The 19,929-nt window shown below is 32.6% G+C and overlaps 2 protein-coding genes and 1 non-coding gene across 7 annotated transcripts in view; 1 reads left to right on the top strand and 2 right to left on the bottom strand.

Moving 5' to 3' along the window:
• Positions 1-19,929, bottom strand: part of nuf (rab11 family-interacting protein nuf) — a 35,830-nt gene that overhangs the window by 10,008 nt on the left and 5,893 nt on the right. For 2 of the 5 annotated variants that reach the window (XM_065304820.1, XM_065304819.1), the window contains exons 1-2: positions 14,703-15,111; positions 11,372-11,501 (exon numbers count right to left, since the gene is read on the bottom strand). In XM_065304820.1, coding sequence (XP_065160892.1) covers positions 11,372-11,501; positions 14,703-14,855 — 283 coding nt within the window. In that variant the 5' untranslated portion in view covers positions 14,856-15,111. Of the gene's footprint in view, positions 1-7,253; positions 7,797-11,371; positions 11,502-14,702; positions 15,113-19,929 lie in introns of those variants that run through there. The other 3 variants (XM_065304821.1, XM_065304822.1, XM_065304824.1) reach the window with 3 other exon arrangements.
• Positions 13,035-13,153, bottom strand: LOC135795068 (5S ribosomal RNA). Its single transcript, XR_010549022.1, has one exon. It is a non-coding gene; the product is annotated as a 5S ribosomal RNA (ribosomal RNA).
• Positions 17,256-19,874, top strand: LOC135793754 (mpv17-like protein). Its single transcript, XM_065304836.1, has 6 exons — positions 17,256-17,566; positions 17,634-17,722; positions 17,803-18,932; positions 19,023-19,111; positions 19,258-19,370; positions 19,429-19,874. The coding sequence occupies exons 3-6, from the start codon at positions 18,804-18,806 to the stop codon at positions 19,635-19,637; spliced, it is 540 nt and encodes a 179-aa protein (XP_065160908.1). The 5' UTR covers positions 17,256-17,566; positions 17,634-17,722; positions 17,803-18,803; the 3' UTR covers positions 19,638-19,874.

A 19,929-nucleotide genomic window follows, 5' to 3' on the forward strand; every position in this document is an offset into this window, starting at 1 on the left:
GGGGCACTGGATAGGTAATCGATAAAGTTACGAGTGTCAATTAACAACTATCAAGTCAGGAAACCTTATAAGAAAGTTCAGCTCAAAAAATACAAAGCGTTGTGGGCAATAGCAAATGCGGGTACTTGCGACACTATTAGAAACGAACCGCAGATAATACAAAAGACGCAACTAGATTGCGCGAGTTACCGTTAACCTACATTCCGAACGCGTTTCAAAAAGAGCATTTGTAATTCATGGCAAAATCCGCACGCTGACATCGCCGTCTTTATTGCTGCGACGGAGCTAATAAGCATCAACATGGAGACATTGAAGGCGATCTAAATACAAAGTTACATCTGCCGAACATTTGCATTTGCTTGACACAAAACCTAAACCAAAACTAGTTTGACACATAAAAGCTAATCGAGCACAATATCGATTTAAATAATTAATATGTCTACGCATAGTTATTAGGTTTAGTATATCTAGGATCATTGTATAAAACTAATCGACTTCTGAACAAAAATATGTAGTATGATCAACGTAAAGGTCAATACAAAGTGTGTATAAACAGCGTTCGTGGAAATGTGACGAGTCCTTGAACTCTTTCTCGCGATGCACGTGCAACTCACCTGGGGTGCAACAGAGCCAACGCCTCATTTTAAATTAAACAAAACACGCGACTAGCCAAAGTGCCGCCACTTGATTAGCATTTGCACGTAATTGCATTCTTTTGCATACCGTGCAAGGTTACAAGGCCTTCCAACTATCAACAGCGAAAACGCATTATGTTATTATTAAGAATCGAAAATAAAGCAACACATTCAACTTTTGACTTTGAGTTTTCGTTTTGATACCATTGTTTATCAAAGTATTATAACAGGTTGTTATGCATTGCTGTATCGTGAATTCTGACCAATCAAAACACAATGGTGTGTTTAATGGTCGTTGACGTAAAAAAATTGGTTGCAATTCGATGTTGCACAGGCCGATCATAAATAATTAAAATAACAATGCGTTGTTATTGCATCGATTGTTTTGCATGTTGAGGCGGCACATGATGTACGTGTCCAGGTTCAAACCGCTGTACTCGCTGTTTGCGATAGTGACGCACTGCAAACAATTCAGCCGGTCCTTCCCATGATTGCATACGACGCATTTAAATAATTCAGCACATTCGATATTCATAACTTACAAGTTACGAGTTAATTATGTTTACACATGATAATAAATAGATAGTCTACCAAAAATAATGCATGCTTAGTTTATACTTTATTCAGTTGATAATACCACATATATAAAACAAATCATGTTTAACACGAATCTAACACAATACGTAACTAAAACCAAAATTCAAAAATAAAAATAAAACAATAACTTTACTTTAATAATATAATCAGTGATTCCGATTTTTGAAATCAAACAGTTGAAGTTGAAGCCATTTAAACGAAACGCAATGCAGAAAAACTAAATACAGGAACAAAAACAATTTTGTCTTATTATTCAAACTGTTCAAGAAGTCTGATTTCACTAAATTTAGAATTTCTCTTGTTCACTCTCATTAGAACACGTTTTCAGTTATTAAGAATAATTCTATGTAAAGTAATTATGTTAATTACAAAGAAATTGTGATTTAAATTAAGTGTGAACTCGGCATTTTCGCTTACATGTATCGCATTCCCATGAAATCGATGAAGAAAAGTTTAGATGTGACTTTTCCTCATTTAATATTAAAATAATGTTAATAGCGAGGCTTTTCTTAGCCGCTTTTGACTTCCGCTTGGCGTTAATGCATCTTAATTTATCATAATTAAAGTAAATGCAATGCGATTTCTCTTCCTCATTTATTTTATATGCTTTTAATTTATATAATTAAAGCGCCATTGGTAAATATTATGAATAAATGTAATTAAAAGTAAAAATACCTCAGTGCATTTTGTATACCACATAATTAATAACCTGAAAGGGTAATTATGAGCACAAAATTAGAACAAGGATCACTTCGAGTCTACTAATTCCAGTGAGGTATTTTACGCCTTGTTAAAAGTAAGGAATTCAAAGGAAAAAATTAAAACGTGCCGCATCCGAATCGTCACATTTCAAAACAGTAAATTTAACCACCAATTTCTCACCACCACATCATATAATTACTTTCATTAGTACTCGTATGCTTTTTGACGATTGCTTCCTTCTTTAACTAAGTATAGTGTTTTCAACAAAGAATTTCAAAAGATAAGAACAAATCAAAATCAATGTAAAATAGCATTCATTCATTGTTATTCTTGTAAGATCGTGATGTACAACTACAAATCTCAATAACGAGAAAACAAGATATTAGAAAAAGTTGTTGTATGCAGAAACATGTAGAAAAACAATTTGAATCCATGTACAAATCGTCAACAACTTCTTTGTTCTATTATTTCTGTGTCTATTTTAGATGTCAGCTTGAGGAATACTTGCTGTCGCATGTCACTCTTCTATTTCAAGATCTATTTATATTTGTATTCGCAAATGTTAAAAGGGATGCGGTTTTCTACAATACCTATACACTATCTACTTGAGTTTGCTATTCAATTTGAACCGATCTTGCAAGACTACTCGTATTCTATTATTGTTCTATTTAATTTTATTCTACCAAACAAAAAAGTGCAATAAATCTTGTGCCGACAATAGCTAGGGTAAAACAAAACTTACGTGAACTAAACCTAGAACGAAGGCAACTGGGTCTGACTTTGCCTATAAATACCTACGAATTAAGGGCATCAGTCTTGCGTGTTGATATCAAGTCAATGTCAAGAGTTATGTGTGCCACTTGAATGCAAAACGTGCACAATGTCTGATACTATTTCTCCTCACATAAATAGAAAACGACAAACAAACAAAAAAGTTTTTTTGCCGTTTTTGTAAATCTAAAACATATAAAGAGTGACCGTATATCGAGATATGGGTATGTTTATTAAAATATAACTGAATATCTGTTACTTATGAGTAAAAGTAAAATTTTACGTATGTTATGTAGTTCAAGGTCCAAGATATTAATTTACGTTCGGCACACCACTAATTAATTCCAAAATCATTGTAATAAAACGTATTGTAAACAAGAATTCCAAATATTTTGCATTTAATAACAACGCTTATTTTTTGTTTCGTAGGTATGTTTAAGGAGGCAGCTGTTCCTTGCACTCAAACAATTAATGTTTTACTTGAGAACGAACCCCGGAAGTTGCTACAGTGTGCAATAAAAATGTAAAGAAAGACAATAAAGATGAACCACCCACAACTCCCCTAAATATTCAATTTCATTCCAAGCAGCTGAAACGAAAAAAACATGTGGATGATTCATTATTTCAGGTTGAAATACAACACCAGGTACTGAGTTGACGGAAAGAAGACTACTTCAAACAAGTACTTACCCGTTGCCCTTGCTACCGCTTGCCGGATATGAAAATCCATGAAAATTTCAAGAAGTATCATTTTACAAGACCAGGCCCAACAAGAAGAATTGAAATATCAATTTTAAAAGTATATATCTTTTTGTGCCTAATCATTTTCGAAGTGAAATATAATGAAAGAAAGCGTACGTTTTTAAAACAATAACATTCGTACATGATTGGTGTAAATATAAGAGAAACCAAATTATAAAGGTAAAAGTGTACAATTACAATTACTATAATTTCACATCTGACTTCTTCACATAGTTTCTTCCTATGAAGAGAGATTTTATGCATTCTGTGCGGTGCCGCTAAACCGAAATAAGTAAAAGTAACATAAATTTCTATCGCGTATGTAAAATAAAACAAAGATCTATACAGTTTTTCAACTTCCACGTTAAAGTGCCAGTTTTCCACGGTTTTGAGACATAAAAAGTGGTACTTTAAACACAGACGGCCAAGACCGTGACTAAAGACCGTTAGTCACGGTGTGGAGCTTACGCCTGCGCATTTGCCTACGGTGCAGCACAAGACCATATAAAATGCCTTGCGCCGTCAGTAACACTTCCATTTTGCGCTGCTGGTGTCGGTGCGGCGCGAAATTTATAACCTTACGTTTCTCAGTAATGAGCAAGCAAACCGTATATAAAGGACGCATATTGATATATCTATTATAAATTCGCGGTTATTGTTTCCAATTTGTTCAACAATAGCAAACAATCAACTTAAGATGATTCGTTAAATTTGTGTGTACTATCTACATCACGTTAGAAAATACTGCAAAACAATGATAACAGTACCGTATGGCTGGCGATGTAAAAAAAAAACCATAGATAATTGAGCGTAAATTCAATAAAACAAAGTTTTCTGCGATTAACACAACATGCACATGTTATACTCGTATGTTCAGGCACTGGAGCAGAGCAGATGCGTGTAATTAAACGCTGTATCGTAGATCACGCCTATCCAAAAGCAGAAAATATTCAATTTCTAATTCAATCTGTTTATGTCTGAATTGTGGGCAGATTACTTTTGAATTCAAAGTATTTATCTAGAGCAGCTGCTGAAATTCGGACCCAAGCTATAGAATGTTATTTCAGTATTTATATAGGTACCAACCTACAGCTCTGTTTTAAAAAATGAAAATAGCTCGTACCGACACTGCACTCAACCCTCGGAAAATGAATAAAAATAGACTTTAATTTGAGCATTTTACAAAATCACTGTATTGAAAAGTTAAAACCTGACTTTTAACACACATTTAAAAGCAGTAAATATATAAATACATCTTTGAACTGTTTAGTCAAGAAGAAAGTTCTAATTCCAAATATATAAATGAATTCTTTGCATCCAAGAAATTTATGAGTTTATCAAATCGTGCAAAACGTTTAAATTTTATTATTGAAAAAATCATAATAATAAAAGTAATTGTGCATGCTTTACATACAAAAAACAAGATGTTTCACACATTAAATAAGTGAAACTTTGCAACATTTGAAAGTTAGCGAAGGCGACGTCATAAAGCACGAATAACAATTAGCGATAATAGTTAATGAATATTTGACGCACGAAGGCGTATAAACAAATTTCAAATTTAAATGTGTGTTAGCATTTTCAAAATTTTGTTGAATAGATTGTTTCCAAATAGCATTTCCAGTTTTGAAAATTAAATTCATGAAAATGTGATAAAGGCGATAATCTCCATTGTTTCACTGACAATCTTACCAAAATTAACAGAACAGTGGAACAAATAATGGTGTTTTAAATTTCTAGTTAGATAAGTACACCGTTTGACAAAAACATGAATATCATTGCAACTACAAATCTACCCAAACGACAATTTGGAAGTGCGACTAGGTAATATAATATTTAAATGACCACAGATTGCAAAAGGCCTTGTCACGAGTAAATATTTCTGCTGAAATTAAAATAGCTAAAAACAGAAATGCATGAGCAATGCATAGATATCAGTTTCGTTGGTGAGTGCTGGTTTTAAATGCGGTCAAGTAGATAATACATCAAATAATAGGGGTGCTTATCATACTTTTGCATTTTGCCTACTTTCACCTGATATATTAGCGTACATTGTTTTATTTTGTGTCGCGTGTATTACCTTGTTTAAAATATAAGTTTAATATTTAGAGCATTTCCACTATTTGTTGCATTGTTCGACATACGACAGTTACAAATATGGTACCATGAATATAATAAAATTGATAACAAAAATACTGATAAATGTAAGTTTTAAAGGAGGGGATAGTGGGCTAAAATACCACATTCCAAATGTAAATCTACAATTGAAAGCCGAAACAAATACTTCCTGCAAGAGTAAATCTGTAGGTGCGAAGTGAAATAAATATTCATGATGACTCATACCGATATACTGCAGAATACACAATCATTCTATATTTTTAAAAATTACACAATGGCGCACCTTGATCACGAATAATGAACAAAGCACCGCGCACATTTTCAGAGAACTGCAATAATTGCACAATATCAACGTTTGCAATGCGAAACTGCCCTTTAACGAATGCTATTGGTTACTACAGAAAATCTTAACCTGATATTGCATCTATACTCGCATTTAACTTTCTTTTCAGAATTCATCATCAGCACATACGTGTGGCAAGCAACGGCGATATCACGACCGTGAAAATACCGGCGTTCTCTTAATAGCCCACGAGAGTCGTATAGTCACGTAGTGAAAACAGTAAAATAAAAGATATACGAACATTATCAAAATATGGCAACGCAACAAGCCTTCAGAACATTTTGAAAGAACTTATAGGTCATAGGAGTTCAGAACGTAAGAACGTAATGTTCCGTTCTTAAAATATATTTCTATGCAATTCCGTACATTTTTGTTAATAATAGTGTATTCATAAGTTACTTTATAAATCTCATGGTCTGAAGATATTTTATATCATTTTACTAGTTTAGCGTTTTAGTAAAGTGGACAAACAAATTCGCTGCTCGAGGGATGATGAAGAATTACTATTTGTTCCATTACCAAACACAACCAAACCTGGGAACTATGTTCAAACGAACAAAATTCACCCACAACAAACCGTTATATAGCCTCCCCCATGTTTGATCGTTTTTGAGTCAGGTGTTCAGTCATCCCTGACACCCCCACTCAAACTTCTAGTTGTGGTAAAAAAAACTATTTCCTAGGTGCTACCAAAGTGCAAATTAGAACCTAACTGTACAGTTTGACAATTCCATTTTCCGTCAAATGATATTAACGATACCGAATGTATCTAATGTGTTTTATCACGCTTCTTTGTTATGAATGGAATTTCAAACTGGAGGCAGTACTCTTAACGGCACTTGGGAAGTGTTTAAAGATTTTAAACGGTTTAACAGAACGCATCGTTCTTTATGCGAATCGTAAAACCTTCATGTTTCTTGCAGCTTTAGCAATTGCCACGGTATCTTCTTGGATATTTCACACACGGTCCTACCTTAATTATAAAGGTATTTAAAATTACTCTAATATAAATGGAATGCTGTATGTTGTAGTTATAGAATGTTGTTATAGTATTTATATAACCTCTATTACCAAATTATCCGTTAACACCGGCACTACTACCATATACGAAAATTATCGTCCGAATGTCCAAGAATCTGCTTTAAATGACTGGTTATAACTGTACAAACCTAACTTTCCCTTCTCATTCTATTGGAGGTAGCAATCTACCTGTCGTAATGCAATTCCGTGAAGATTGTTGTATGCATAAAAATGATTTGTATCCTACTTCAAATGAATATCAGTACCAAGATATGCTATAAGAATATGCAAAACAAGACTGTGAAGTATTTTCTTAATTGTTTTACCTGTGTGTCAGTGCAGAATCGTGAAATTTCCCTCAGAGCTCCCAACAATAATACACTTTCGGCTAGTCTTATATCATAAAACAAAGCCCGAACGTAAAAACGAGTCCGTTCTCTTCTTCCACGCTTCGCTCCTTTCGTCACTACTTTTTTTTTATTATTATTCCTCGTAGGCACGCACTCACAAGGTTCACCTCACAACTCTCTCGGCGCTCTCAACAGACACGAAATACCGAATTTAGACAAACGAACGGACAGGTACAAGTCAAGCGAAGGTAAGCGCCGTGTGTTCGCTGCTAGGCGAGTTTAAATAGCAGACAGCAATGCATACACCGTTGCACACCGATTGTTTATTCGTTAATTGCCGCCAGTGTTTTCGTTCTCGGCAGTGGACGGATCGTGCTGTTGTTCGTTAGGAAAACATGATGTTCTGAACGAAAACAAGAACGGAAAACAGCCGCAGCAGATGACGGTTTGGAACACTAAAGTCGGCGAGTTCCGCGCTACATGCACCTGCCGCAACGTGTGGGAACGAACTGAGGCGGCCAGGAATTTTTAGGCTCGACGGCGAAGCGAACGACGACGCAAGCAAAGCAAGGTAAACGCAAACCCGTGGAAGAGGATAGTGGGGGACCTCGCGTTTCTAGAAACGAGTTTGCGCTGAAGCGCTGACTACTTGCTTGCTACGAGCGTGCAATTTCACCTGTTGAAACTATTTGAAAATACGAAATTTTGTTTTCGCTTTACCGCCATTTTAACTATCGTTGTTTATTACTGTTATCGTGAAAAAAAAAACAGTCAACAAACGCACAATTGATTTTGGATCGGTGTTCGTTGAGTCGTTGATTCAGAGTAATTATCAGCGACCATCAATAGTGGGGTAACAATTTTGATTTTATGAAATTTTACTACAAATTTTAAAAACTCATTTCAATAATGTTTTTTTAATATTTTCAACATAATGTACATTTAAGACAAAAATTCAGTTTTATTTATACTCTATTGTTTTATTATTTATTTCTACTCACAAACAGGAAGAAAAAAATCTATATTTGAGCGCTTTCTATTTTCGTATTTTCTACAATTTCTGCTATACTATTAAATTTACACTACATTTACTCAGTCCAAACAACAGAACTGCACGCTTTTGTTGTTATATTTAATTAAAACAAAAAATTTGTTTGAAATGTACCATTCACGCTTCCATTATTATTAATTCATGTTTCCATACAAAACAGTGAGTCCAAGCACTCGAATACATGGAATAGAAAACGAATTGAATAATTCATTGCGTTATTTTAAATTTATATTAAGGTATCAGTCGTTGTGTAAAATATTCGAAATTGATTCGAACGAACGGCTCTGCGTATGATTAGAGAAACCGAACGCATATTTTGAAATAACAAAACCACAATCACACTCCACAAAATTCAATATAGTAGTTAAGTACAAATAAAATTGAAATTACATTTATTTAGTCATATATGAAGCAATTTCAAGTGTTGAAATGTAATCAGGTAGACTTTGAAATCGTACACTCGTGCGTATATTGTATTCAAAAATTTAAATTTGTTAAAAAAACGTGGGAAAATGCTAATTTATAGACATTAACCCAAGATTGTAACCGTAAACAGACACCGAAAAATAACAGGGAATTAAAAACCCCGTGTAGCCGGAAATGAATATCTGTATAGGTATGTATATTGTTTTAAATGGTAGTAAATATATGTGGTAATATAATAGAAGATGTAACGGGCTACATGTACCAGGTGAGTCATTAATGAATCGTAGGAGTTAACTTTATATGCCTGCGAGTTGTCTTGACATTTCCAGTTTAATATCTGTAGCTATGTAAGCTATGTAAGTGGTATTGTGTTGATGATCTTGAAATTCCATTCATGACAGCCTTACACACCGATTATATACAAGTAAATATTTACTTGAATATTTACTTGTTGGATCTGCGATTAGACTTGCAGCGCCGCAATAAAAGAAACAAGTAATATTCTGTTACATTGTAAGTAAAATACAAGACGTATTCATCGGAGCGCGACCAGCCGACGTGTACTTATATTTATCCGCCTCTAGGCTCTGTGAAGAAGTGTAGTTTATAGGTAGTGCAATGTGCGATTGTACCTTGTGAATGTTTGAATATCATGAGTCTCAGGATGCTCTCCACACGACTTTTACAACTTTTATTATCGCTGCGGCGATTTTTTGCCATTTGCAACATAGGAAGGCGGGCAATTATGCAGGAATGTACAGCCCTACAATAATAAATGATTAACGTTGTGTGTATCCTGCGTTCCTTGAATTTCTCACATTTATTACATCTATTGATACATTTCTTTCTTATTTAAAAATACGAAGGCCATTAGTAATTTTAATTGTATACTGATGTTTTAGGTTCCTCACTGTACGCAAAGAATGAATAAGAAAAATAAAGAATACACGTCTCTTTATCATTCGCGTTTTCCAAACCGTCTTATTGATAATGCTTGTAATCATGGAAATCATGTACCTACTAATCAGTTCCTAATTGTATCAAATATTAAAATATGATGGTTATTGTCAAGAAATACAAAAGAAATGGAAACTGATACAATACTAATCAAAATACTTATTTAGTATCTTTGTTACGCATATATGTAGGTATTCCTTCATTTAAAAGTTTTAATTTACTGTTTGGCACCAAGCTTTGAATTAACTAGTTAATGTTGGATGCTGCATTTAAATTTCAATTGTTCATTGTTTTATTGATGAAGAACAATTATGTTGTGACTTAATTTGGATGAAAATAATTGTTTGAAAGTTAGTGTGTAGTATCAAATTAGTTTACACAATATAACAATCCTTAAATGTTCAATTGCTTGTGGTATGTGGGTAATTCGAATCATGTGTAACTGAAAAATTAATACAATTTTAAATGACGTGTGAATTTGGATCTATCTCTTACATTGCAAATTATACGTATATAGCTTTACGTTATTGAAACTATTAAGAGAGAGAAATATTAAAGTTGTTGTTTTGCTAATGAAATAAGTATAAATAATGCAATATCAAATAAAACGCTATGCAACCCAATGTACATTATTCTACGACGGTTGAATATATTCTACATTGAGGATTAAATGGTTTTGTAACTGTGCTTTCATACTTTTAAAGCATCACAGATCGTTAAAGTCTTTAAATTGTGCGGGTAATTAATAAACATCTTTATACGTAAATTTCAAAATTAAACGGTCTAATGTAGGTTACTAGTTTCTCGTATGTGTAATTCTTTATAAATTTCTTTATAATCATTCTTTAATGGATTTTTGATTCAAAACTGAATACATTTTTGTTGTGATATAAGTGTAATCGATTATTATGTTTTTTTTAAATGTCTTGATTAAAACTGGAATGATATGATATATTTGTCCAATTTAAGTGTTTATTGTTTTCCGGTAATTACAGTTATGAACTTTTATTTGAAACCTTAAAATACTGAAAGTACTCATTTAGAAATTAGGAAATAAGTTATAAAAGACGTTATTTAATGAACTCAATAATATGTTTTTCCTTTTATTCACTGAGGTTTCTTACATACTTATAACATTAGTCTCATTTGCTTTAAGACACGCCATTAGCATCAGTTTCTCATCATTCATGAATTCACATACTACCCACATACGCTTGTAATATCTAATCAATTTTGAATTACACTCAAATGAAATACCATTAACCAGTTTATAATTGCAAATTAGAATTTCGCAGCTGATTGTACACTCGAATAGCACTCACTTGTAATTCAGCCGTTCTTGTTACAGCGTTTAGTCTTTCCTCTTTTGTTATATTATTTTTAGCTTGTGCTTTTATATAGCGCGTTACGGCAATTACGCATGAAAACGCATAATGCGAATTTAATAACATAAGGAAACTGTTAAGGATTTCGCAAACACGTAAAATCATTAAGATTTTAAAAATGTTTTCTATTTTACGTTTAATGCGAAGCAATCAACGATGTTTTAAAAGTTTTTAATACAAAATACTAAAGACATTAATATAGAAGTTTAAAAATAAGTTTTTAGCGGGATATTTATTTATAGTTAACAATTGGTAATATTAAAAGAAGTACTTACCGCGTGAGACCATGATTTTCTCCTGCAATTGATTTTGCCGCAACATTAAACGAACACCGGAGGAGAATTCCTTAAAGGACAACGTCCCTTTGCCGCTGCTATCCAACTGGTTGAATATGAGACCCAGATCCTAAAATCGATAATTTAATCGGTCAAACATATGGAGATAATAATTTCGAAATTTTCAGCATTTAGCTAACGGCACTCTTGGTTATTAATAAGTATTTTGATTAGATTTTACGCGGTAATGTTTGAGTAAAATATTTAAAACTATTCAATAAAACTAAAGAAAATGACATTTTCCAACAGCGTTGGCAAATATACGGTATTAAAAAACAATTAATTGAAAGTTCCATTCGTGCTTTAAGGCAAAAAAATAAATTTAAAAGAATACACCTAATATCAGTGATTTTATGTTATAGTCATCATGTCAAATATTTATTTAATATTTAATTTACGCTTTAAAGTAAAATTGATCATAAATAATGCGTACGAAACTGATTTTGACCGTAACCATATAATTGCAACAATTATATAAACCAAATATATTTAGAGCAAGACATTGAAATTGAAATCTGATCTAGTTAGTCACCTACGTGCTTGATATCTGAATAATGAAATTCAAAGTTGTAATAAAGAAAATGCTGGATAAAATTATATTTTTAGTAATATAATTGTATGTCTATACTTATGATTTGAAAAAGTAATTCCTTCTTATGATTTCCTCAATTCGTAATTAAATTGTAGTGCAATTATTCCATTTGTTCGATAACTTTCTATTGCTGCCAATATCAATAAAACAGAAAATTTCAATTAGATGTGCTATTGCTTTTAATCATAATTTTCACAATTTTATTACTTCATTCTTATGCTATAACTCTATTTTCCGTAGCCTCATGAAATTTCCTACATTTTACAACTTGAGGAATATAGTTATTTGAAAATCTAAGAAATAAAATGCCGGAGTTATCAAGTCAGTGAGGCAAAAACGCAAAGAAACAAGGAAATTGAATGACACATGGAAACGGACTGGTGATATAAAAATTACAACTTGTAACAAACTTTCTAATTCAATTACAGTGATTTTCGTTACTTGATTCGAAAAGTCACAATGTATGGCCACCTTATATTCTTTAGTTACTATCGATGATATCGGCGGTCATTGGCGTTACGTAAAATTAGATCGATGTTTTTCCATGTCGAGCGTAAATAGTGCGAACAGCGATCAGAGTTGAATGCTCTCAATTATGTGGAAAACATAACGTTGTAGACAATGAATGGTATTTCCTCTAATCTAATCGGCACACGCGACTTACCTTCCGTAGAGATTTGTTATTTAAATGCAAAAATCTCGATGTGCGAAAGTAAAAAAAAAAAAACAACGAATTTAGTGTTTGCTTCAAACACTTATTTAAACGGTTATTGCAATTTTTTCTTAGACTAATAAAGTAAAACACCTAGGCATACTAGAAAGTATCAACAATTAAATAATAATCGTGAATGGGAAGAGAAATAAAATGTTCCCATGAAATTAAAATTGATTTATTTGATTTTAAATTTCAAACAACTTTTAAGTAAAATATAAACTTGTAATGAGTACATAGCTAAAGGAGACGTGGTTACTAATGTCACAAAATATCAATAAATATTTTTATAAAGAAAAAGGCAACTGCACGCGGAGTTCCCAAGCGGTCTCCCATCCAAGTACTACCCGCGCCCGACGTTGCTTGACTTCGGTGATCGGACGAGAACCGGTATATTCAACGTGGTATGGCCGTTGCCTATTAGTATAAGTATTAATATAAGTATTTAATAACAAATTCCTTTTTGAAATCTTTCAGCAAATTGCCGTTTTACCTTGCCTCTTCTATCCTGGGTAAAATATAAAAAAAGTCTTGTATAATTAAAACTTCACTTTGTATCACGCATGCATCACTTTTCAATTTCTAGTTTCACTCTTATATTGTATAATGATTTTTATTGCAAATATAGCAATAAGTCGTTTTGCTTCATCAAAATGAATGCAAAATTACATGATGTGAATGAGTACATCATAATATTCATGCATACTCGTAAATCTATTTGGAAAAGGCGAATTTGATTAATTTATTTTACATAATTTACCTATATTTACGAAACTTTTACATGTGGCTATTTTCACTTTGCGAAGAGCAATAATGTTACTTTATTTTATTGTGATTGTAATTTTACGCTCTTAATCCATTTTAATTAAGCTGTAATTGTGATATCAATCAGAGCGAATAGTCAACTAATGCAGCAACAACTATACAAAGAAATCAACACAAATGAGAGTTTATAACTTAACTTTTGATTGTGACTAAATGAAACTAAAAAAAAAAGCAAAACATAAACATTCTAATTAGAGCAACGCGTTAGTGTTTATGGATTATTTCTTTTTACTTTTTTATAAAGAGTTTGTTACCATGTCAGCGACATTCATTGTTAACTAATCACGTTGCCATTCTGACCGCATGATATAGTCTGGCGCAATTGAAAATTATAACCAGCAAAATGCCATCGGATTCACCAAGCGGAAAGAACAACACATGATGCAAGTACAAAAGAACGAAAAACAAACGATTGATCCAGCGGATGTCACCTATACCAATGCGAACGCGTTGGACATTCACAATATAAACGCGATGCATCAATTAAATTACGCATCAAAAACCATGAAACTAATGATATTAGGAACCACGTTTAAACAAAGCCATCAAAGACACGTTAAATATTTTCAAATTAACCAGTCATATTTAAAAATAAATAACAAGTTACGAGTGACTGAAGTTATAAGTTTAATTTTGTATAATTGGGGAATGCCATCAAGTTGATTGCATGTTACAGGATGCTCCAAACCTTGACAGCAATACTTCTACATGATACCTACCTACGTATTTGTAGCAATTATTGTAAAAATCCATTAATTCACATTAAAAACGCGTTTTTCCAAGGACGCTGAACACACCGACATTCTTATTGACACACAAATTTAATTTCAATATAAACCACACAATATAATCACAAATAAATACAATGCATACGCTTATATGAATTAACAACACAATATTCATCGTATTGCAAGTTTTATATTCACAGAAAATATCGATCGCGAATGAAAATGACCGAAACTACCAGCTATCAACTTTGTGACGTTTGAATAATGACGCTATTCATGGAAAATGAAAAAGAGCCCGAGACACGTGTAGTTATGCGAAAATCAATAATACACAGTAAAATTAGTCATTTATGGTGCAAGTTCATACCGTATACACTTAAGTTACAAACAATATCCATAATTTGTAATATGTACCTGATCTGATCCATCCTTGGCATAAGCTTTAGCCAACTCCAACAAATATTCGATATTCACTTCACCGGAATTTTCAGGATCGCAAAGTTTAAAAACGTCCATCAATTGTTTCATCGATACATGCGAACGGTTTGTCCTTTTCACCGGCATCATTGCACATATTCCGTTATCATATCACATGGTAATTTATAAGAGTAATACAAGTATTAAAAGGTAACTATCAATATTTATAATAGGCAAGCAAATCACATTAGTTACAGCTTAAATAATTTGTATAAGTATATTAACTATTGCCTGCAAAATGAACACATTGTTTAACAATCACACGCACTTGAATACGAGTAAAGCTTAATAATCTTTGTTGGAATATAGCAGCAAATTGAAACACGTTCGTCCGCTACCGCCACTTCCACAAGACTGGTCGTCCGCGTATAATTGAACAAGTGCGGAGTTCTTCTATATTGAAGGAGCATGTACGCGTGAATATTTTACCAGTGTATACACCAGACTGTAAAGACTAATTTACGTATAAAAAGTTTTGTGTGAATGTGGAATGTAGTTTTGTTTCGATAATTGTATACTATTCTCACCAATGATATTAATTCGTAAAGTCATGTGACCTAACATAATAGTGCCGTAAAATAAATTAAGAGAAGTACTATATATTCAAGCACTATTTAAGTACATGCGCATTGATTGCAGTTGATGTTCAAATAGATATACAATTCATACAAGTCCAAACGGCCTTGTTAATTGTAATTATGTACTAGGTGTAGCAGTTGTAAGCCAGTAATACGCACAAATAGAATTTCGATGCATTATGGTAAGACAAACTTGATTCCTCATATTTAAATCCCTTAGAAGTTTAGATTACGCAAAATATTACGCCTCTGGATCAATTGTGGACAATTTCATTAATTTATTAATGTTGGCATAAATATATTTTTATAGGGAAATATAGTGACCACAATTAGGTATAACAATCCTCAACATCGTCTTCAATTGGTTTACAATCGAAACATCAATATGTGTGAATTTGCAACATTTTTCTTCTAGGCATAATTGCAATTATGTCCTTCAACCTCGATAAACTCACGTTGCGTGCATAATAATTGTTGCAATTACGTAAATCGTACTCTATAAATAACATGATATCATATGATAACTTTACTGCATTATTCCCGTTACGCAAAACCACGTAGTTTTGAGAAAATTTAATTGTGTTAATCAATGCAAAAATACAATTCATTAGAGTGTTATGTGAGCTGTAACAACAAACAAAGTAATTATTCATTGCACCAATTGGACATTGTTTTAGCAGGTGTATCATTCTATAACTATACTTAGGTATAGCTATGTTTCACAAAAATGTATTAATTTCCGTACATTCCAACAGAAGACAGAAACGGGAACGTGTTAAGTCCTGAAACCATGCAAAACTAAACTTTGAAAATGAATGCTATTGATTTTAAATAAAATGCATAAATACGTTTATAATTAAACTGAAATATTTAAGAAAATAACTGCAATAATTTACATACTGTTGTAAAAAAGGGTAATGTGCATGTGCACCATGTTTTTAATAATTGCAATATTATAGGAATGTAATGTCTCCTACATTTAAATATACCAATTTCTATAAATAAACTGTTGACTAGTAGCCGACTATAAAACTTGCAAATGTAACATCCTGCATCATCCATCCTACCTACCATCCCCGACACTTTATATAAATCACCACAACTTTATTTGAATGTATTGGAATATTCATTTGTGTTTAGTAAGCAGATTAATAAAAACATGTATATGTACTTTATTCTGTTTTGCAAGATTTAGAATTAACATTTACAATTATGTAATTCAAATCACACTTGTATCTAAACGGCTTGAAAGCTTATATGACACTCGGGTGATTAAATGCGCAATAATAATTACGTTTTGAATCATTCAACCTTCCAATAACTAAGTAGTTAAAAGTTTGCGCAACTGCAATTTGGTGCGCGGACAATTATATTTTTGCTTTCAGCCCACCTACCTGTCGCACGCGCACGGAGAGAAACCGTTAAGACAGTGCGGATATAAAAATTGAATGTATGTCAAACTATACAGTAGCACCGTCACACCGCCAAGAACCGAATGTAATCATCCGGTTAAATAATATTGAATTGTTAATGAAAAAGCATTAACCGTTGTCGTATGACAGTTCGTTGTTTTAGTTTAGTTCTTTTGCGTTAACACACTTTTAATTGTTTCACTGCGTCAACATTTATTTAGGTTTGAGTGTTTTTATATCTGAGTAATTTGTTTTAACAAAATGGCCACGTTAAACAAGTACCACTAGCTCGTATGTGCAAACTACGAGTTTAACTTTAATTTAAAGAAAAATGTTTGTCTATTCTTTAAAAAATTATTTACCTACTTCACAAGCTAAAAGTTGAACTTGTTGATTGAAATTAATAATTAGCATGAAAATCCATATCGCAACTCATACATAGTGACTAATTTTTGTCCAAATATGAAATATACGTCTAACACTACTACGGTGTGATACAATGTTGATCATCTGTGCTATGCAGATTGAGTATGGTGGGTGTAGTACATATATCTAATCTATAGCACGGTGCACGGTTAGAGTGGTTAAACTTCTTCAATGTTCAACGGTTATGACATAAGATTAGCAGTTATAGTTTCGTTGTAAAAAAACATCAATATCAACTGTCACAATGAACAAAATGTCATCCGTAACAATTAAATTTATTCGCACCAATTTCAACAAACATCCAATCATCTCGAATAGCGTAATTTATGGAGCGCTGTTTCTAGGTGCTGAATGTACACAACAAGTATTAACCAAACGGACTCTTGTGAGTATAAACCACAGCAATTATATATGATATAATATATAATATATGTAATATATGTTTTTGCTAGACTGATGAACCAAAAGTTCTCGATGTAACATCGTTGACACGTTATGCTTTATTTGGAACGGCAATTCAAGGTCCTTTGCTTACTGTCTGGTACGAATTTATTTAACAAATACACATTTGTTATAGGCAACCCAATGGTCGCGCACTAAACATGTATGTACGGTTTACAGGTTCAAATGGCTCGACTCGAAATTCATTGGGAAATCTCTAACTGTAGTCGGTAAAAAACTGGTCTTAGATCAGACAATAGCCGCGTCGGGGGGAGCTCCTTCTTTTCTACTTAGCTATGAGTATAATGGAAGGGAAGCAAGATGTTTTCGAAGAGTGTAGGAGCAAGTTTGTGGAATCTTATAAAAGTAGTTGTTTGTTTTGGATTCCAGCACAAGTGGTCAATTTTTTGATGGTACCCCGGCGTTTAGAGTTATTTATTTTGGGGTTGCTAGCTTTGCTTGGGTTAATATTTTATGTTATATTAAGCGCCAAGATTATTAATTCTTAATTTCAATTTAATGTATATGTAAACAAATAGTTTAAATGTGAATACAATTCAAACAAAATTCATAGTTAGAGCATTATTGTATTGAATACTGTGTCAAGCGCAAAATGTAAATTTATGGTATGGTTTAATCAACAGCGTGGTATATTTAAACTAAACGATTCAATTGAATATGATAGTCTATTCCTCATTTATGAGTCAGTATTCTTGAACCCAGCACAAAGGCAGCATAATGTGTTGAGTGTCGTGAAAAACATTTTGTTTCCTGAAGTTTTTAATTTAAAAAATGTGTGATAATAAGTGATGATAATTTCAATATAATTGAAATTTAATACTTGAAACCTACACCGAACGCAAACAAAACTTGCCTGTCACAACCCATGTTTGCTTTGTAAGTACTTACTCGTACATAGGAGCGCGACTGCTGGTATAAAGTGGAATTATTCGTCTAATAATCTGTGCACGATAAAATTGTTAACGGAATAGACCTGTTGGTAAACTAGATATGTGCGTTCCGTGAGTTTTGTGAAGCTACAAGCAGCATACATTGTAATCCAACTTATTCCATCTCAAATAATACTGTAAATGTATTATTCCGTAAAACTCCTACAAGCCAAAAATAAAACTTCACGTTAAAGATAATATAATTGTTTCATTTGTGGTGGTTTATCAAAAATGTCTAAACTAGTCAATTTTATACGAGTGAATTTCACTAAACATCCAATCATTTCGAATGGAATCATCTATGGTACCCTATTCTTTGGTGCAGAATGCTCGCAACAAATTTTAACGAAAAAATATCTCGTAAGTATTTGACATTGTTTTCTTCAATTTATTTTCTGCTTTGCTATAATCATTTGCTTTGTAAACTGCAATAAATTTTAATGTTTCTAGGTGGACAAGCCAACGAACCTCGACCAACCGACGCTAGCGCGCTACGCATTCTATGGAACCGCAATTCAAGGTCCCCTATTAACCGTTTGGTAAATTATTCTATTATGCTCATGTGTAATAAACTGAATATATTCACTGGTGTTGGAAGTTACTTAGTACAATGCCACGTCTGTTTAAAAGATAGTTTGTTGTAATGTATGCAACCGAATATACATCGTTTAAATTTCAATTGCAGGTATAAATGGCTAGACTCTAAATTCGTCGGTACTGCATTGAAAGTCGTCGGCAAAAAGTTATTTGTGGACCAATTCATCTCTGTACCGCCATTACTGTTCATATTTTATACATGTAAGAGATACAAACATAAAGGTTTATAAATTTGTTATGGATAATTTTTATTTTGCAGCGATGAGTATAATGGAAGGAAAATCAGATATATTCCTTGAATTCCGTACTAAATTTGAACAAACATTTAAAAATAGTTGTATGTTTTGGTTGCCTGTGCAGACAGTGAACTTCCTTTTGGTTCCACCTGCATTTAGGGTGATTTATATTGGTACCGCAAGTTTTGCTTGGGTTAACATTTTATGTTATATTAAAAGACAAGAATATTAATATCTGAATTTATCATAGTTTGTAAATCAGAGTAGTTGCATTTAAAGGTGTGCTTGTTGAGCGAGACAAGAATCGCCAAAGAGACTATCTATTTATGTAAACATTATTTTGTTATATTATGATCAAAAGCTATAATTTGTCTGATGACGACAAATACGATACTAAATGTAGATTTATTTACAATCTTAACTTATTTTCTTGTTTCGATAAGTATTCAATAAATTAATAAAATAATAATGAAGCATTTTTTTATTTCTTAATATTTACCATTTAAACACATTCACCATCTCAT

The sequence above is a fragment of the Atheta coriaria genome, unplaced genomic scaffold (genome assembly GCF_025399875.1).
Source record: "Atheta coriaria isolate IRGN ID8LTWV9N9 unplaced genomic scaffold, Caltech_Dcor_3.1 hic_scaffold_6_pilon, whole genome shotgun sequence".
Taxonomy (NCBI): domain Eukaryota; kingdom Metazoa; phylum Arthropoda; class Insecta; order Coleoptera; family Staphylinidae; genus Dalotia; species Dalotia coriaria.

Excerpts from the sequence above, each read along its gene's own strand:
- LOC135793754 (XM_065304836.1), top strand. The coding sequence starts at position 18,804 with ATGTCTAAACTAGTCAATTTTATACGAGTGAATTTCACTAAACATCCA. Across the intron at positions 18,933-19,022 it reads TTTTAACGAAAAAATATCTC|GTGGACAAGCCAACGAACCT; the intron begins GTAAGTATTTGA and ends TAATGTTTCTAG. Across the intron at positions 19,371-19,428 it reads ACTGTTCATATTTTATACAT|CGATGAGTATAATGGAAGGA; the intron begins GTAAGAGATACA and ends TTTATTTTGCAG.